The sequence below is a fragment of the Salvelinus alpinus genome, chromosome 25, assembly GCF_045679555.1.
Source record: "Salvelinus alpinus chromosome 25, SLU_Salpinus.1, whole genome shotgun sequence".
NCBI classification, from domain to species: domain Eukaryota; kingdom Metazoa; phylum Chordata; class Actinopteri; order Salmoniformes; family Salmonidae; genus Salvelinus; species Salvelinus alpinus.
In genome coordinates this window covers 16,648,970-16,667,524 of record NC_092110.1, presented here as the reverse complement: position 1 = coordinate 16,667,524, position 18,555 = coordinate 16,648,970, and the positions used below count along the sequence as shown (strand labels likewise).

The 18,555-nt window shown below is 42.8% G+C and overlaps 1 protein-coding gene across 1 annotated transcript; it reads right to left on the bottom strand.

The window, feature by feature from the left end:
- Positions 1 to 2,707: 2,707 nt before the first annotated feature.
- LOC139553476 (exocyst complex component 3-like protein 4) lies at positions 2,708 to 17,779 on the bottom strand. The gene is made up of 14 exons (XM_071365824.1): positions 17,664 to 17,779; positions 11,744 to 12,084; positions 11,106 to 11,234; positions 10,742 to 10,903; positions 9,876 to 10,503; positions 9,637 to 9,754; positions 9,349 to 9,477; positions 9,104 to 9,204; positions 8,790 to 8,888; positions 7,329 to 7,452; positions 6,490 to 6,612; positions 4,965 to 5,117; positions 4,571 to 4,689; positions 2,708 to 3,593 (listed from the first exon to the last, which is right to left on the bottom strand). The coding sequence occupies exons 2-14, from the start codon at positions 12,066 to 12,068 to the stop codon at positions 3,371 to 3,373; spliced, it is 2,433 nt and encodes an 810-aa protein (XP_071221925.1). The 5' UTR covers positions 12,069 to 12,084; positions 17,664 to 17,779; the 3' UTR covers positions 2,708 to 3,370.
- Between the last annotated feature and the right edge of the window lie 776 nt (positions 17,780 to 18,555).

Here is an 18,555-nt window from a genome sequence, read left to right as displayed (position 1 = left end):
AAGACGGTTGAGCTGCTCTTTAGCAACATTGCTTCCTTCCTCATATGACGATATGTGTTTTCCTGTATGTGTAGCTGGCTTCTGTGATCTGATGCTTTGGAGTTTGTTTTCATAGAGCATGTTTCAAACATATTTCCCAATCCTATCGTGTGCTGGGTTGGCCTGCATGCATCTCACATGATAAACAGGCAAATATGTATTGACTTCAAATAAAACTTGATGTACAAGATAATGATTACTTTTATGACACATTTGATTATCATTATAGCTACAATATAATTAATAAGCTGACAAATGATCAGTGAACTATGAGAACAGTATACAGTAGATGTTGGATGGATTTCTTTGGGATGGACTCATACTAGACACATGAGTACAAAGGAAGGAAACTAAAGTTTTCACTTAACTAACAAATGGAGAAGACTGCATTTGTTTTGTGGTTTAATTCTCAAAATGTTATATTTCAAAACCTCACTACACAAAAACAGAACTGTGGACTGTGGGGTCCCCCCTAACCCCCCAAAAATGATAGGCTAATAACTGCAACGAAATGCATCTAAGTAGCCCGGAAATAGCTGTACTTTCACTTTCGTCAATGGTAAAGTTTGTTCAACACTGAACATCAGGGGTGCAACTTTCACAGCCGAAGAACACCATCCCAACCGTGAAGCACGGGGGTGGCAGCATCATGTTGTGGGGGTGCTTTGCTGCAGGAGGGACTGGTGCACTTCTCAAAATAGATGGCATCGTGAGGAAGGGAAATTATGTGGATATATTGAAGCAACATCTCAAGACATCAGTCAGAAAGTTAATGCTTGGTCGCAAATGGGTCTTCCAAATGGACAATGACCCCAAGCATACTTCCAAAGTTGTGGCAAAATAGCCTAAGGACAACAAAGTCAAGGTATTGGAGTGGCCACCACAAAGCCCTGACCTCAATCCTATAGAAAATTTGTGGGCAGAACTGAAAAAGCGTGTGCAAGCAAGGAGGCCTACAAACCTGACTCAATTACACCAGCTCTGTCAGGAGGAATGGGCCAAAATTCACCAAACTTATTGTGGGAAGCTTGTGGAAAGCTACCCGAAACGTTTGACCCCAGTTAAACAATTTAAAGGCAATGCTACCAAATACACTTAATTAGTATGTAAACTTCTGACCCACTGGGACTGTGATGAAAGAAATAAAAGCTGAAATAAATCATTCTCTCTACTATTATTCTGACATTTCACATTCTTAAAATAAAGTGGTGATCCTAACTGACCTAAAACAGGGAATTGTTGCTAGGATTAAATGTCAGGTATTGTGAAAACTGAGTTTAAATGTACTTGGCTAAGGTGTATGTAAACTTCCGACAATTTGATTTGATCCCTAGGGGCAGGACGGGGTGACCCAGCTATATTGTGTGCAAGTAAAAAGAGCTCTACAGAACTATTAGGCCTATGATATGGAGTGTATACTGTTTTTATGTGTAGGTGTATGTGTGTTTTCATTCAACTTTTGTTTTCCAAAGCCTTTCCTTGAGACAAAAAAAGATGGGAAGGAAGTTGTGTTGGGGAGAGTTGAGTTATTGAATGGACTGGTGGGGTCGGGCATGTAGGCGGCTTGGGTCGGCTGGGTGGTCTGGCTGAAATTTGATATAGAGGATGTCTTAAAGACAATCAAAAGTTGTAAACGTTGTTCATTTGTTAGGCTATTGGTTAAAAGGTGCAATACAACATTGATTATTGAATTATCATGGATCTAGTTCAGTCTTATCAATCACTTAAACATATTTAATAATCTCTTATCTAGCTTGATGACTGTGGGCATTTTTGCTTACTTTTTGCTGTTCTAAAAAGAGACGGCTAGAAGGGCCATGGGTCATATTAGATTGTGTAGAAATGCAGGAAATGTGCTTTAGATGCCCCCCCAAAAATGGGAGGACCCCCAGAGCCCATGCCAAGTTATGTCCTTGTCACGATCGTCGTATTGTGGAAGAGAGGAGGACTGAGGAGCTGCCCCTCCGTCCGGAGCTGCCCCTCAGTCCGGAGCTGCCCCTCAGTCCGGTGCTGCCCCTTAGTCCAGTGGGGTTAATATGGAGGGTCGCCATTAAGAGGAGGCCACGGAAGCGGGGATTAACTATGGTGTGGTGGGGGCCACGTCCAGAGCCAGAGCCGCCACCGTGGACAGATGCCCACCCAGACCCTCCCCTATAGGTTCAGGTTTTGCGGCCGGAGTCCGCACCTTGGGGGGGGGGGGGGGGTACTGCCACGTTCCTGACCTTATTTCCTTTGTTTAGTCTTGTTTAGTTGGTCAGGACGTGAGCTGGGTGGGCATTCTATGTTATGTGTTTCTATGTTGGGTTTATTGTTTGGCCTAATATGGTTCTCAATTAGAGGCAGGTGTTTGTTCATTGTCTCTGATTGGGAACCATATTAAGGTTGACTGTTTTCACTGTTTGTTTGTGGGTGATTGTTGCCGTGTCTGTGTTTGTTCGCCACACGTTACTGTTTTCGTTCGTTTGTTCACGTCGTTTATTGTTTTGTAGTTGTCAAGTGTTCTTCGTGTTCGTCTTTGTTTAATATATTAAAGTATGTATTCAAACCACGCTGCGCTTTGGTCCGATCCTTGCTCCTCCTCAGACGAGGAGGATTACGACGAACGTTACAGTCCTCCTCTGCAAATAGCACTGCTGGGTGATTCAAAAAGTCATAGTCAATCGATCAATACTATAATAATACTCTTAGCAAAATGAGTATTTATTTATTTACAATATGTAGAATCTATGAGAATATAAAGGTTCAGAAGTTTTGTGAAACAGCACAGTTAAAAAATATATGCCAAATGAAATGGTGTTCAGAGATAGATGGGAAGGGTTGAGTGGAGCTGAAGGACGGGACTAAAAACAAACAAAAGATAACTATTGTAAAATATACTGTGTCCGTAAAATGTATATAGTATGTAGAAGCCTACGTGTTGTTGTTCATTAGTTTATGCCAATTAGGGGAGGGATGGTAGGGTTAGGGGAAAATAAAGGAAAATATATCTATATATTTTTTAATAGATATATTTACAAAAAAATATATGGGGGATTGGAAATGCAGACAATTACATTGATGGAAGCCACAATCTGCAATATTAAAGCTGATCTTTCATTTAGCAATCAGCCCCATTATTATTTGTGTCCTAAGCTTCTTTTGCGACAGTGGGCTGTAGTAACAATACATGATAGGAAACAAATGAGGCGTCTTAAAGCATCCCTTTGATTATATTAATCATTATTCTAAGTTTGATTTGTGCGAGGTGATCCTACTTGTGATACAGTATGTTATTTTGCAGACAGTTTGGTTAGGTTATCATCTCTGTGTAGGCTCCTGTATCTAGGTCCGTTTATTGTCTGTCTGGGAGGATGCAGAACAACGGAATGTCAGCCAGACAGTCTGTATTGGTGACTGTGACCTGCATGTCACTGAAGAGGGCTCTTCTATTATCTCCAATGTTCCCTGCGGTTCCCAGTTCCCTCTTCAGCTCAGTGAGACGCTGCAGGATCACCTGTCTCTCCCTGCCCCGCATCAAGCCCCTGAAGTACAGCACAGCCGACAGGTGCTTCTTACTGCAGACAGAGACAAAAAATTAAGTGAATCTTGATATGTAGTTTACTAAAGTTCAATCAACAAATCACATGTCAGAGAGGTTCACAAAAACCCAGACCAGGACAATGTTCTGGGAAAGCACAGCACAATTAAAGACCCAGACCAGGACAATGTTCTGGGAAAGTACAGCACAATTAAAGACCCAGACCAGGACAATGTTCTGGGAAAGTACAGCACAATTAAAAACCCAGACCAGGACAATGTTCTGGGAAAGTACAGCACAACATACAAGTGGTCATGCCTCATCGGGGAACACCCCCCACTGTCAACCCTGCTTTGTAGTCAATTCAATGGGCTTTTTTCACATGGGAAACATTGCCAAAGCACGTGAAATAGACAATAAACAAAAGTGAAATAAACAAAAAATGAACAGTAAACATAACACACAAACGTTTCAAAGCAATAAAGACATTTCAAATGTCATATTATGGACAGTGTTACAAAAGGGAAAATAAACAAATATGGGTTGTATTTACAAATGTGTTTGTTCTTCACTGGTTGCCCTTTTCTTGTGGCAACTTGTCACAAATCTTGCTGCTGTGATGGCACACTGTGGTATTTCACCCAATAGATATGGGAGTTGTTCAAAATTTGATTTGTTTTCGAAATCTGTGTGGGTCTGTGTAATCTGAGGGTAAGTATCTTGCTCTACTGCTCTCAGGAATCAACAATGCTTTCTGCTCCCTCTCAATCTGCTACTGTCAACATGCTCCCCCTGTCTGATGAACACTGCTAACCACTGACCTACTTTGTCTTCCACTGCTGTTCTCTCTTCACAGCAACAGGGCCATAACAGAGTCAGAGTAGAATTCATATTATGTTTTTTTAACTTGCTCTTTTTTTGTAATTTATACTGTGCATATTACACCGGTATACTCTGTTGATTACCAAAATCAACAGATACAAGATGTGACCTCAGGAAGATGCATGGTATTACCTGATGTCTGGATAGTCGGCAACTAAAAGTTTCAGGTGGTTCTTTATGTCCCTCTTGTTTGTTTCCCCAATGATGTTACTCAGGTGGTCTCCTACTCGGTGGAGCCAGTCATGGGTTGTCTTATAGAAGAGGAAAGTATTTGTGTGTCTTGTAGTCTTGAATGGTTATAACAAGTCATTTGTTTAATGACAGCACTGAGGGGCCTTTCTGATTATACAAAGTAACATTCCTCAAAACACAAAGACATAACGATGAAACAAATCTATGTACTGTAGTATTCTACATTTTAAACAATGTTGAATGAACATGAAAAGTGGAATGTGTGTGGATGTAAATTGATAAAACAATCTTAGAACGGTCAGATTGTGGTTCAGGGTTAAGAAGTGTTAGCTACCATTTCCTCAAACAGATCCTTGAGTTTATCCCACTGCGCCCTCATCTTGGTGGCGGCTTTGTCATGCTTCCTGTTCTTACAGGAGTAGTTGTTTTTCATCAGCTGGGAGACATACTCTTTCACCACGTAGTAGTGCAAGCGGCTCCAAAAGGTCTGATGCAGAGGAACACAGGGAACAGTGGGGCAAGAGAAAATAATTAAAAAGAGAAATGAAAGTCTGCTGTTTTCACTGTTTACATTCTTTCACGTGACTGACATCATCCTAATCAACTAAGTGACATCCATCCTCCTCTGCCTTTTACTGCTTTTCCTGGCAGTTCACCGAAATTTCCACATCAACTCAAGAAGCTACTTTAATCCATTTTCCAGTCTATGCATGGTCACCTTCCAGCAAGACTCTTGAGGAAAGAGAATAGCAGGGAGGCTGCTGGCCCGGACACGGTCTCTCCAGCCATACTTAAGCACTGCGCTGACCAGCTCTCCCGTTTTCACAGACATATTCAACCAGACACTAGAGCAATGCACTGTTCCTGTCTGAATGACTACAGACTTGTAGCACTCACCTTGGTCATCATGAAAACTTTTTAGCGTCTGGTACTGTTCCATCTCACAAACATCAATGACGCTTTCCTCGAAGCACTGCAGTTTGCCTACAGAGCTAACTGGTCTGTGGATGACGCTGTCAACATGGGCCTACACTACATCCTCAAACACCTGGAGAATCCAAAGACATATGCAAGGATACTGTTTGTGGACTTTAGTTCTGCGTTCAATACCATCATCCCAGAACCGCTACAAGACAAACTCTCCCAGCTGAATGTGTCCAGCTCCATCTGTCATTGGATCACTGAATTCCTGCCAAACAGGAAAAACACCTTTTGGAACTCTTTCTCTCAGCACCGGAGCGCTGCAAGGCTGCATGCTCTCACCTCTTCTCACTCTACACCAATGACTGCACCTTCAACAACGCATCTGTCAAACTACTCAAGTTTGCAGATGACACCACTATGGTCGGTCTCATCACCAATGGCGATGAGTCCTTGTACTGTGGAAAGGTCGATCGGCTAGTGGCCTGGTGCAGTCGTAATAACTTGGAACTCAACAAAGGCAAAACCGCGGGAAATGGTGGTTGACTTCAGAAACCGCCCTCCCCCATCTCTCCCCCTTGACATTGATGGCTCAGCTCTTAGCACTGCTGAATCATTCAAATTCCTGGGGACCATCAACTCCCACAAGCTCAAGTGGAAGGACATCACAACGGTCACCAAGAAGGAACACCAGCGCATGTACTACTTGTGGCAGCTGAAAAAAACGGCTCATTCTTTTATAGCTCTATGCTCACTCTACTTAGTTGTATTATATAATGTATGTAAACTTTGTTTAAACTCCGGTGTCTGTATTCTGTCTCTAAATGTTGTCTATCACTAGCAGCACCATATCACCAAGTAAAATTCTGAGTATTTGCTTAATTGAGTGTTATATCCTTAATTTAAAACAATATGAACAGCACTTCCCGATTCCTTACCTGTGCATATGGAGATTTCATTTGTAAACAGCGATGGGTCAGCTTCTCTGTACTGCTATACAGCTGTTGGAAGTCCTCATCTGTGGAGAGCCACTTCCTCGTCATCATTCTCCTGAGGTAGGGCTGGAAGAAACAGACGCATATTAACCCACCCATTCCCTCACACATTTTTTTGTTTGTTTGTTTTTGATCCCCCATCCATAACATTGACAGCAGGAGCAATTGAGACCTTAGTTTAAAAGCCTTTACAAAAACATGTGCAAGGAGTAAATCACTAGGCTACCAAACTAAGTAACTTCCAGGTCACCCGAGACAAGTAGTGTAACGGATGTGAAATGTCTAGCTAGTTAGCGGTGGTGCGCGCTAATAGCCTTTCAATCAGTGAAGTAGTGGTTCCCCTTGCCCTGCAAGGGCCGCGGCCTTTGTGGAGCGATGGATAACGATGCTTCGTGGGTGACTGTTGTTGATGTGTGCAGAGGGTCCCTGGTTCGCGTCGGGGCGAGGGGACGGACTAAAGTTAAACTGTTACATTGATGCTGTTGACCCGGATGGATCACTGGTTGCTGCGGAAAAGGAGGAGGTCGAAAGGGGGGTGAGTGTAACGGATGTGAAATGGCTAGCTAGTTATTTGTGCCTTTGTGGAACGATGGGTAACGATGCTTTGTGGGTGACTGTTGTTGATGTGTGCAGAGGGTCCCTGGTTCGCGCGAGGGGACGGACTAAAGTTACAGTAGCAAAGACAAATCTCAATCACCTCAACACACTCTGATCAACTCAGGCTATCAGGGCATTTGTAGAACGAGGACAAGGTCAAAGGTCAATCAAACTTCCTAACCTACCCTGACATCATTTTTAAACTGGTCCTCCAGGCCCTGGACCAGTCTATGGACCAGGCCATCCACCTCTCTGCTGAGATGGTCCACTTGTGTTGGGCAGCTCTCCCTGTAGCCCTCCATATGCTCCCTGGAGGAAGAGAAAGAGGGAAATGAAAGTGGTCAGAGGTTAGGTCAGGTTGTCATTCATACACACCTATGTTCAATTCATCAGAACACTACGTTGGGGAAGGGGGGTGAAGGGGGAATGGCGTGAGGGTTTCAACAGGGGTTGTCAGAATGATGTTTTGTTTGTGTAACTATGTGATGTTTCTTGTGAAACGGTGGTGTTTTCGGAGTCTGTTTGGAAACATTTGTGACAGATGGATTTGGTCATTTGGGGAAGAAGGGCTATGTTGTCTTGATAGAGCTGCGACATGAGATTATCCAAACAAACATTATGCCAATAGTAGGAAATACGACTAAACAGTATAAAGTTATATCTGGCCGTCTGAGTGTCCTGTCTCCTTGAACATGAATAACTAAATCTGCAGAAGAGAATTCTGACTTTTTCTGCCCATCTCTAATACTATGTTCCTCTTTTTTGACTGACATAGGCATGCTGTGGATTGATTCAGTGGCATTACCAGCTCTGAGCATGGAGAGAGGTCTTACTCTTTCTACAGCTTAAACCCCTAGGCAGTTATTTTGCGCAGCTCCGTTTCCCTGAAACCACGTGGTGTTTCTCTCTTTAGACTGGCAGTGATATACTTCAGAAATGCCTGTTGGCTGGAAACAGCTTTGCTCTTCAATACACTTTCACTTATACAATAATATGATATAGTGTGCCACTGTGCCTGCATGTGTTTGAGTATGTTTGAGTTGGTTTGTACATATTTATCCATAATTCAACATGACTTGTGTATTTTTTATGGTTATCTTGAACAGCATCTTGCAGGCAGGCTAAATTAGCTTATTTGGGTTCCACAGAAAATGCACATTAAATAAATACTCTCTTACAGTTGTTTCATCGTCCCAGTTTTCCATCACACTTCTGTTGCATAAGTGGCAACTTCAAATCAGACATAGTGAAGTTAAACTTGTACCTAAATGCATGACATTATACCATTAAAATATGGTTGCAAACAAAAAATGTGCATCAAATCACTGAGATAGTATTAAACTAATTGTTACTGACGCTGTTCTTCTGATCCAAGACTTCTGTTCTTAGGTAAATCTTTTAGGCAGCAGTCAAATGTCTCATTTATTCACACCTTCCTTTGGTGAATGCACCCCAAAGTGTCTGGCAAGCTGAACTGACTGCCTAGCAACTGTTGTCCAGGACATAAAAGTCTCCATTGTGGGTGGCGGAAAGGGAAAGGGGGATACCTAGTCTTTTGTCCAACTGAATGTATTCAACTGAAATTTGTCTTCCGCATTCGGGGGGAGTGTTGTTTACCGGATGTAGTGAAGAGGAGTCAGACTTACTTAAGAGCTGTAAAGCTGTTGATGTAGGTTATCTGATAGTCAGCCCAAAGTGAAGGGTTTTCCACACTGTTACAGCAGTACCTTAATTTAGTCTCAAATCTATGGAGATGGAGAGATAAAACATATATAAGGCATGGGGTTATTAACAAGCAAAGGAGAAGGCCCGGTTTTGTTTTTCCAGTGAATAATGGTTAGGATAGAGATAGAAAAAGCAGACTCAAATCAAATAACATTTTATTGGTCGCATACACATGATTAGCAGATGTTATTGCGAGTGTAGCGAAATGCTGTTGCAGAACTGTTGCAGAGCATACCGTTTGGGAAACTGCTCCAACTCTTCCAGGCAGGAACAGACTACTCTCATCTCCAGGTTCACATCAATCCTCTTGGAGTTAACAGCATTGCTCTTAACTTTCTACAAAGAAAGCAACATCAGTTTCAACTCTTACAAAGTAATAGTAGCCTGTCACTACAATGAAAATGTAACTAAGTAGGCAATGTTGCCCTCTAATGGAGATATGACAGTATTGCAACATATGAAATCATGACAAAACAATACCGTCCAAATATCCATGTGTATCTCAGAGTTCAAGAAGTGTTCATCATCGGTCTCTGGTGCCTGTTTCTTTATCCAAATGTCCTCGTTTTCAAGCTCTAATATTCTATCCAGCGAAGCTCTCATGTCCTCCTGGAAAAGACATGGAAAGCAAAAGAATAATAAAGGCTAAAGGACTGATGAGCAAAATATAACAAAAATGTTTGTAAACTCTTCTAGTGTACCTGCTTTCAATCTGAATTCCTCCTAAACATCTTTCCATCTGTCTCTTAGGAGTGTCCGATCCCTTACCTTAGCCCGCATGCAGTATTTCCCCTTGAGCTGGTCCAGGAAGCCCTCCTCCAGTGAGAGGCCTGTTTTCTCAGCCTCCATCTCTGGTCTCAATGAAGGACTGCTCATTATCTTCTCACTGTTTAACAGGGATGGTGTCTCTCAGATACAATAATACTCACCATTTTGAGTCCTAGAAAACATTTTGTTTATATACACTGTACTTCTTAGTCAAGACAATTACTTTTAGTCTTCCTCACCTCTCATAGCTATTGATGATCCAGTCCAGCAGGGCGTAGTAGTCCTTCAGATCTGTCACTTGCTGCTGAAGTGTGTTCAGGTGCTGGCTGACTGCACCATGGTAAGAGCTCATGTAGGTGCTGAACACATTGAAGCTGGGTGGGTAAGAGCCCTGCAGCTCTCCCTTCACCTTCTCCAAGTCTTCTACGATGGCCTTGCCCAGCAGACCCAGGTGGATAGCCAGCCAGGAGGCATTCTGCTCGGGCCTGTCCAGATGAACTCTCTTCAACGTTTCCTCGACCCCCTCGCTCACAGCCTCCCTCCAGGCACCCCGCCAGTACCCTAGCCCAACCACGCCCCCGGGCTCTGCCTCCCTCTTCTCCTCCTCCTGGATGACGCGGGCCACATGAATCAGGAGCTCCTTGTTGCGGGAGGGAAGGCTGTTGGAGTTGCGCACTATCTCCTTCACCTTTTCCTGCATGGCTCTGTAAAGGATGCTCAGGTCCTTCTCCTTCTTGGCCAGCTCCATGGGGGAGGCCTCCTCCGTGCACTCATCCCTCTCCCGCTGGAACTCCTGGCGTAGGGAGAGGAGGTTCAGGTGGGCCTCCTCCAGCACCTCAGTCTTAATCAGCTCGTTGATCTGCATCACTGGAGAGTAAGAGCAGACAGAGTGAAGGCCTTAGTGCATAGAGAGACGACTGTTATCCGTCTGTGGAAGTTCAGGCTGTTTTACCTAATACACACATACTGCACACACAAGCATAGTGATTTACATCACAGATAAGATCTCTTGTGATCTCTGTTGCTAAAACAAAGAAAGATGGACGAGACAAATCAAAGTGAAAGAGAGTGTGATTGAGAAAGAGGGGGGGGGGGTGAGCCTCACCTGAGAGGGGTGTGAGGGGTATCTCTGGGAGTATGTATGACTCTTTGATCTCTACACGCTCCTCCACCGTGATCTCAGTGACAGGCTGGAGCGGCTCCTGTTTGAGGGTCTTGTCCTTCTTAAGTCGCAAACTCCGTCGAATGGAAGCAATGGTTGATGAGTCTATAGATGGCCAATACAGAGATCAGATTATGAAGACCTTGAAAAGACTCAGGATATCCCAACAAAGCTCTCTAGAATTCTCTCAGTGAAAGAGATGTATTTGTGCTTGTCTTTGAACAGCATCTATGCCTACTGCAAACAACCTTTAAAAACAACCTTTGACAAGAACAAGTTCTGGTCGGTTGGGTTAACAGCAGTGTACCTGAGTGTGTTCTGGAGTCTTTTTTCTGGGATGGTGGTGAATCTTCTGCAATCTCTTCTCCCTCCTTCCTTTGAAAAAACTCACCTGGACTCTTCAGGGGAGAGGCCACAGGAGACCCAGCACTCAAACCTGAGCGAGAGAGAGAGTTGCTGATCTCTTTGAAAATGAATACCGGTAGAAATGTAACTACTTTTTCAGTGTAATAGTGGGTGTGCTGACTGTTTGTGTGTGTGTGTGTACAAACGAAAAGTCGTACAGTCACACACACGCACAAACAGAAAAAGATACTACGTTGGCATCTGGTTAAGCAGCTTCTGTCAGATTTGTTATTTTACGAAGGTTAGTTATGTTAGTGTATATCCTGCTTGGTTGAGAGCTGTTTTCTGATTAAGATAGGAATGTAAGTTATTGAGTAATGAGGAAAACCCCCTGCTCAGTCTGGCCTATGTCAGGCTGAAAATAAATAAATACAAGTCCCCAATACAGTGCATAGGAGAGTCCTTCCTGTAATTTATATTGTCATCCTGTGTCTCCTGAGACTTCCTCTTCCCATGACCTTGGGAAGCCATTTCTTGACTAAAGAGGATATTTCATAACTCACTTAATTTGACAGAGGGACAAACCCGAGTAAAACTTACTTGGTGAGTGAGGGGGCGGCAACTGATGGGTCAGAGATGTCACTTCAGGGTCAATACTGTCCCCCCCCTGGTCTGAATAGGGTCTGTCCTTTGACCCTTTGCTGTTTGAGGCCAGAGGACTCCTCTCTCCAACCCGCTTCATGCTCTCCCTGAATTGCTTCATCATCCCCAGTTTCTTCTCCTTCACCGGGCCGTCGGGTTGGGTCTTCCTGTTCCTCTCCATGGTGGATTTGAGGGAGGATCCGTCCTCTAGACCCTGAGCTTCATTCACCTCCTCCATGTCCCCAGGTTCCCCAATCTCTGCCATCTGATCACCGCTTGCCATCGAATGTCCCTGGTTACTAAAATAAAATGGTAGGGGAAAGATGAAAAATGTCTCTAAAAAATAAATCTCTTGAGTCAGGTAAGGCGGTGTCTGTGGAATGTGTTGTTAAAAGTGCCTGTAGCTTTTGGTGCCTGTCTCAGCAGTCAGCAGGAACAGCTTCTGTTTACAGACAACATGCTATTTTCTCTTGAAGGTAAGAGGAACAGGGGCAGTATAACGTGTACACTGGGAGTCGGGAAGCAAGTACAGGGAGAGAATAATTTAATAAATAAATGAACATGGAACAAACCAAGAAACCTGAGCAGCGTATGTCTATGGAACACAAACAGAGTCACAGGAACAGACACAATAACGCCTCGGGAAAGAACCAAAGGGAGTGACATATATAGGGAAGGTAATCAGGCAGGTGAGTGAGTCCAGGTGAGTCTGATGAGGCGCTGAAGCGCGTAATGACGGTGACAGGTGTGCGTAATAATGAGCAGCCTGACGACCTCAAATGCCAGAGAGGGAGTGTATGTGACAGTGCCCCCTCCCTGATGCGCGGCTCTAGTTGCAGGACGCCGACCAGAAGGAGGACAGTCCCGAGGACAAGGAGAGGGCCGGTTGCTTCTGCTGAGGCGCGGGAACCTGATGAACAGGTTGAGGGATGGGAGCCTGCTGAGGCGTAGGAGACTGCCGAGCCGGCTGAGGCGTGGGAGCCTGCCGACCTGGCTGAGGCGTTGGAGACTGCCGAGCCAACCGCGTCTTGTAAAATTGACGAAACGGCCGAGGCATGGAAACCTGACGAGCCAGCTGAGGCATCCCCGGTTGCGGCATCCAGACCCGACGTCACCCAAACTCAGAATTTTTTTTTTTTATCCCTGATGCTCCACTTTGGTGAGGTGTTATTCTCTAACGTATACGCTGGGAGTCGGGAAGCAAATACAGGGAGTGAATAATTTTAATAAATAAACGAACATGGAACAAAACAAGAAACACGAGCAGCGTACAGACATGGAACACAGAGTCACAGGAACAGAAACAATAATGCCTAGGGAAAGAACCAAAGGGAGTGACATACACTATTTTTCAAAAGTTTGGGGTACTTGTTTTTTTTAAAGAGAAGCAAAAAAAATTGTCCATTAAAATAACATAAAATTGATCAGAAATACAGTGTAGACATTGTTAATGTTGTAAATGACTACTGTAGCTGGAAATGTATGATTTAAAAAAAAATTGAATATCTACATAGGCGTACCGAGGCCCATTATCAGCAACCATCACTCCTGTGTTCCAATGGCACGTTGTGTTAGCTAATCCAAGTTTTTAATTTTAAAAAGATAATTGATCATTAGAAAACCCTTTTACAATTGTTAGCACAGCTATCAACTAGTCTATCAACTAGTCTAAAGAAGGCCAGTTTTATTGCTTCTTTAATCAGAACAACAGTTTTCAGCTGTGCTAACATAATTGCAAAAGGGTCAATTAGCCTTTTAAAATGATAAACTTGGATTAGCTAACACAACGTGCCATTGGAACAAAGGAGTGATGGTTGCTGATAATGGGCCTCTGTACGCATATGTAGATATTCCATTCAAAATCTGCCGTTTCCAACTACAAGGGTCATTTACAACATTAACAATGTCTACACTGTATTTCTGATCAATTTGATGTTATTTTAAATGGATAAAAAATTTGCTTTTCTTTCAAAAACAAGAGCGTTTCTAAGTGACCCCAAACTTTTGAAGTCCAGGTGAGTCTGAAGAGGTGCTGATGTGCGTAACGATGGTGACATGTGTGCGTAATAATGAGCAGCCTGATGACCACGAGCGCCGGAGAGGGAGTATACGTGACAGACAGGATGTGCCATCATGGTAACCAACCCAACCTGGCAAAGTACCTCAAGTTAAAAATAAGGGTAGCATTCCTATATTGCGTAAGAATCATATTAGGATACAACCTGTAATTACTATGTAGGGAGTATTATATTCTAATATGCCGCTCGGCCAGGGACAAATAATTCACAAGTCACTGCTAAGAATGTATTTTTATAAAAGTCTGTCTTCAGTAGGGATTTAAAAAGGGGCACTGAATTCGCAAACCTGATCTCCTCTAACAGACCATTCCAAAGTCTAGGGGCTCTAATGGCAGTTTTCTGTAGTCTAGGAGTGAGGAAATAAAATCATGATTAACTTTGTCCTGATCAGCGACTGAAATAAAATACTTGACTTTGGCTATATTTCTAAGATGATAAATGCAGGACTGGACAATCTTCTTTACATGCAAATCAAGATTTAGATTAGGGTCAAAGAAGACACCAAGGTTTCTGGCTGTAGGCTTTACATTGGTGGACAAAGGACCAAGGTTATTCTCAGTCTGGGTTCTAGCAAGGTGAGGGCCAAATAAAACAACCTGATTTCTTGTCATTGAGCTGGAAGAAGTTGTCAGACATCCAACATATGATATCAACAAGACACTTGTGAAGGGTAGCTACACTAGCTTGATCACTGGATCTGATCGGTAACTAAAGCTGTGTGTCATCCGCATAGCAGTGAAACTGAATTTTGTGATCGCGAATGATGTCACCAAGGGGACACATGTACAGGGAAAAAAGGATTGGGCCTAGAATTGACCCCTGAGGGACACCATAGTGAATAGTTGCTGGGGACGATACTGAACCACCCATGCTCACTGAGAAACGTAAGTCACATAAATATGACCCGAACCAATCGAAGGCAATACCGTAGATTCCCAACCAACTCTCCAGCCGGTAGACAAGAATGTTATGATCGATAGTATCGAAGGCGGCACTGAGATCCAAAAGAACTAGGATAGAGCATTCACCAGCATCGGCAGCCAACAGAAGGTTATTACTGATTGATTCTGGGTTCTAACTCCTAAACTTGGGATAGGGTTAATTATCAGGTACCTTATTGAAATATTGAGCGCTTAGGTTTAGAGGGTCTACACCAGAAGTGAATGGTTATCTGTAGGAGGAAGGTCTATGGTGGGTGCAGTTAAGCTTGGAATGTACTGAGTATAGGGAAAACGATCATATGTGGCAGGCATTGATAAGGGGAGATAAGGGGAGAGAGTCATGAATTAGTGATGATGGGGGTCGAAAGTTTATTACTCGTATCACTTAGTTTCCTGCCTAGCAATAAAGATGCAATGTTTAGCAAGAAGGAGGAGACTCCACCCAAAGTGGGGTACATTTGTAAACATGTAACACCACTATTGTAAACATGTTTTTGTCGATTCAGCTGTTCAATCCTTTGGGAAGAATAAACTTGGTTTAAGCTTCCACAGTGTCCGTCGAGTTCTTACTCTAATAATTAGAACCTAACATTACTGACTTTCAATAAAGCAGTTTCCGTATTGTGAAGTGAGCGGAAACCTGACTGAAGTTGTTCATACTCAAATAAGCCACCAATTGCTCAAAAACAACTTTCACTCTTGCATCTTTAACCGCAACATTGTAGTTTCTCATCAGATCCTTCATTATCTCACAGAATACTTGACGTTTGCAGGCCTTCCATTTATGTTCAGCTTTTCTAAGTTCACTTTTTAAGGTACGAGTGTGGTCATTTAACCAAGGTACCCCCTAATTGATTTGCCGTGTTGGGGAAGCTACTCTGAAAATATAGTTTACCAAGCTACCAATTACTTCATACTGGAAGAAGTTAAGCTACACTAAAGCTTTCTTATTTAATTTTATTTAACCTTCATTTAACTAGGAAAGTCAGTTAAGAACAAATTCTTCCCAGCTAGCAATGAAGAATTGGCCCAGAAGCGGCCCTCTTCCGGGGGACCGGAACTGATTGAATCGGCCTGGAATCGGGTGTCAGACTCAATCCGTAATCAAAATGAATGACTGCCCAGAATACAGTACATCGAGCCATTTCCGTCTACTCTATCGGAATTGAGCTGACTTTGCCGGCATCTTAACTGAATCCCCCAAGAAGCGTCCCAATGCAAATTTAAATAAATGTATACAAAATTACCCAATTTAGTCATTTTAAATATTACTATTATACACATACACATGCTGTAACTCCCGTACGGCCTCAGGAGAGGCGAAGGTCGAGAGCCCTCCAAAACACAACCCCGCCAAGCCGCACTGCTTCTTGACACAATGCAAGCTTAACCCGGAACCCAGCCATACCAATGTGTACGGCTGGCTTCCGGGAAACACCGTAAACCTGGCGACCGGCCCACCACAGGAGTCGCAATAGCGCGAAGGGACAAGGACAGCCAAACCCTCTCCTAAACCGGACGACTCTGGGCCAATTGTGTGACGCCTCATTGGTCTCCCGGCCACGGCCGGCTGCGACACGGACAGGTATCGAACCGGCATCTGTAGCAACGCAGCTTGCACTGCAATACAGTGTCTTAGACCGCTGCGCCACTCGGGAAGCCCCATCCACAAGCTTTTAATGCTGATCAATTGCCTTGCACAAAGTATCAAAATACTAAAATACTCCTTAAACAGGAAAGACTCTTAAAGAATTTAATTTACATGTAAAAAAAGAAAAAAAGAAAATGATCACAGAAACAATGAGAAAATATGGAAAAAATAAATAAATATTGAAATGTTAATTATATAAAGCAGCCCATGTAATCATCTGCCATGAAAACATAGCATGGTAGCAACACAACATGACAACAACATGGTAGCAACACAACATGGCAGCAGCACAAAACATGGTACAAACATTATTGGGCACAGACAACAGCACAAAGGGCAAGAAGGTAGAAACAACAATACATCACGCGAAACAGCCACAACTGTCAGTAAGTGTCCAAAGCTGCCCTTAAGAAAAATATAGCTTACTTAAATTAAGTTACTTAGAAAAAGTAGTTCACTACATCCATACTACTTCGTGAAAAATTACCATATCTAAATATGAAATGTCATAGACTACAAATTGCAAGAACAGTTCACTCTGGAGTCAGATGTTAACAGAATGTGTAATTAAGCCTATTAAAAACAAAAGTGAGAATTAGGCAGGTTTGATGACGAAAAAGAAAGGACATTCTTGCCTACTTCACCCATATTTTATTAGTAGTGTAGTTCCAGTAGTTAGCTGTATCACTACGTGGCAAAAATGTACAAAACACTAGCAAGATACCACTGAAAACACTACCAAGATTTGAATTTAGAACAACTACCACCAAGCTACTGCAAAATGTAATTACATTACTAGTTTAACTGTACAGTAGTTCACTACTCCCCAACAATGTTGATGAAAAAACATCCTCCCCACTTAAATTTCCATCAGAGAGACAGCTTATTTGTTGATAGCTGCAGTGACATGTTAAAACTTGCCTGTAAAAATGGAAAGAGCCGTTTGGTATCTATTGAAGTATGTCTCTGCATAGCCTTATAGTACATTCATCACCATTTTCGAAGTAATACTTAGCATGCAGAGGCTAAAGAGTTCAATTGTATAACAAATGCCCCAATTTGCATGAAACCTAGTCTGTAAAAACAATTTGCCTCAGCAGAATCCCCTGCTCATATTTTCTATAGGGGTAAGCATTACAGACATACAGATACATTTTTCTCATAAGCATACACCCTTTTAAATTTCAAAAGAATATAGCTTCACTCACCTGAGCAACACCTTTTACCGTCTGGAGCGGTGACTAGGCCTACCAATCTGGGGATTTCACTGCTTTCACTTTCATGTTCACCTCGACCAGTAGTGACAGGTAGCTACAGAAGTCTTGTGTAACCAACAATATCACAGCAAAAATGCGGGCTCGAGACAACCTGCGCATGACAGAAGCAAAGATCAAATATTGTTAGAAAGTTAATCATTACGATGCTTTTAAACCAGACTGCACTTTCATACAGGCATAGTTTTGAGATATCCCAAAGTGGAGTTCTACAGTAGACTAGATACGCTACAGGTCTATCTGTAAATTGCAAACAACTGCTCAGAAAAACAACTTTTGATTATTTTTGAATTGTTGGTTATTGTGTGCTTGTTTGGCATTTACTGCATTGATTGCACCTGCCATAACACCTGCTAACATATTTTGACGGGGAAGTCATACTGAGACTATGGTCTCTTTTACAGATGAGCCCTGCATAAATACATCAAGCACTTAAAATATACAATACACAAAATTACAAAACGCATGAAGACAAACACACACATAAAAAAAAGGGTTGTTTGTCTGTCCCCATAGGATAACCCTTTCTGGTTCCAGGTAGAACCCTTAATTGTTCCAGGTAGAACCCTTTTGGGTTTCATGTAGAAGCCTCCGTGGACAGGGTTCTACATGAAACCCAAACTAGTTCTACTAAGAACCAAAAATGGAAAACCCTTATAGGTTCTAGATAGCACCTATTTTTCTCAGAGTGTAGCCTTAGTATTTTCTCTGATAGGGTGGTGTATAACCTATTCTATGGTTTGGAAGACAACAGTCTCTCCTACAGTCAAGGACATGTCAGGATATAAGAACTCCTCTGTACATTATATTTCCGGCCAAGATGTGG

Excerpts from the sequence above, each read along its gene's own strand:
- LOC139553476 (XM_071365824.1), bottom strand. The coding sequence starts at position 12,068 with ATGGCAAGCGGTGATCAGATGGCAGAGATTGGGGAACCTGGGGACATG. Across the intron at positions 9,478-9,636 it reads AATACTGCATGCGGGCTAAG|GAGGACATGAGAGCTTCGCT; the intron begins GTAAGGGATCGG and ends TGTCTTTTCCAG. Across the intron at positions 7,453-8,789 it reads AACAGCTTTACAGCTCTTAA|GGAGCATATGGAGGGCTACA; the intron begins GTAAGTCTGACT and ends CTCTTCCTCCAG.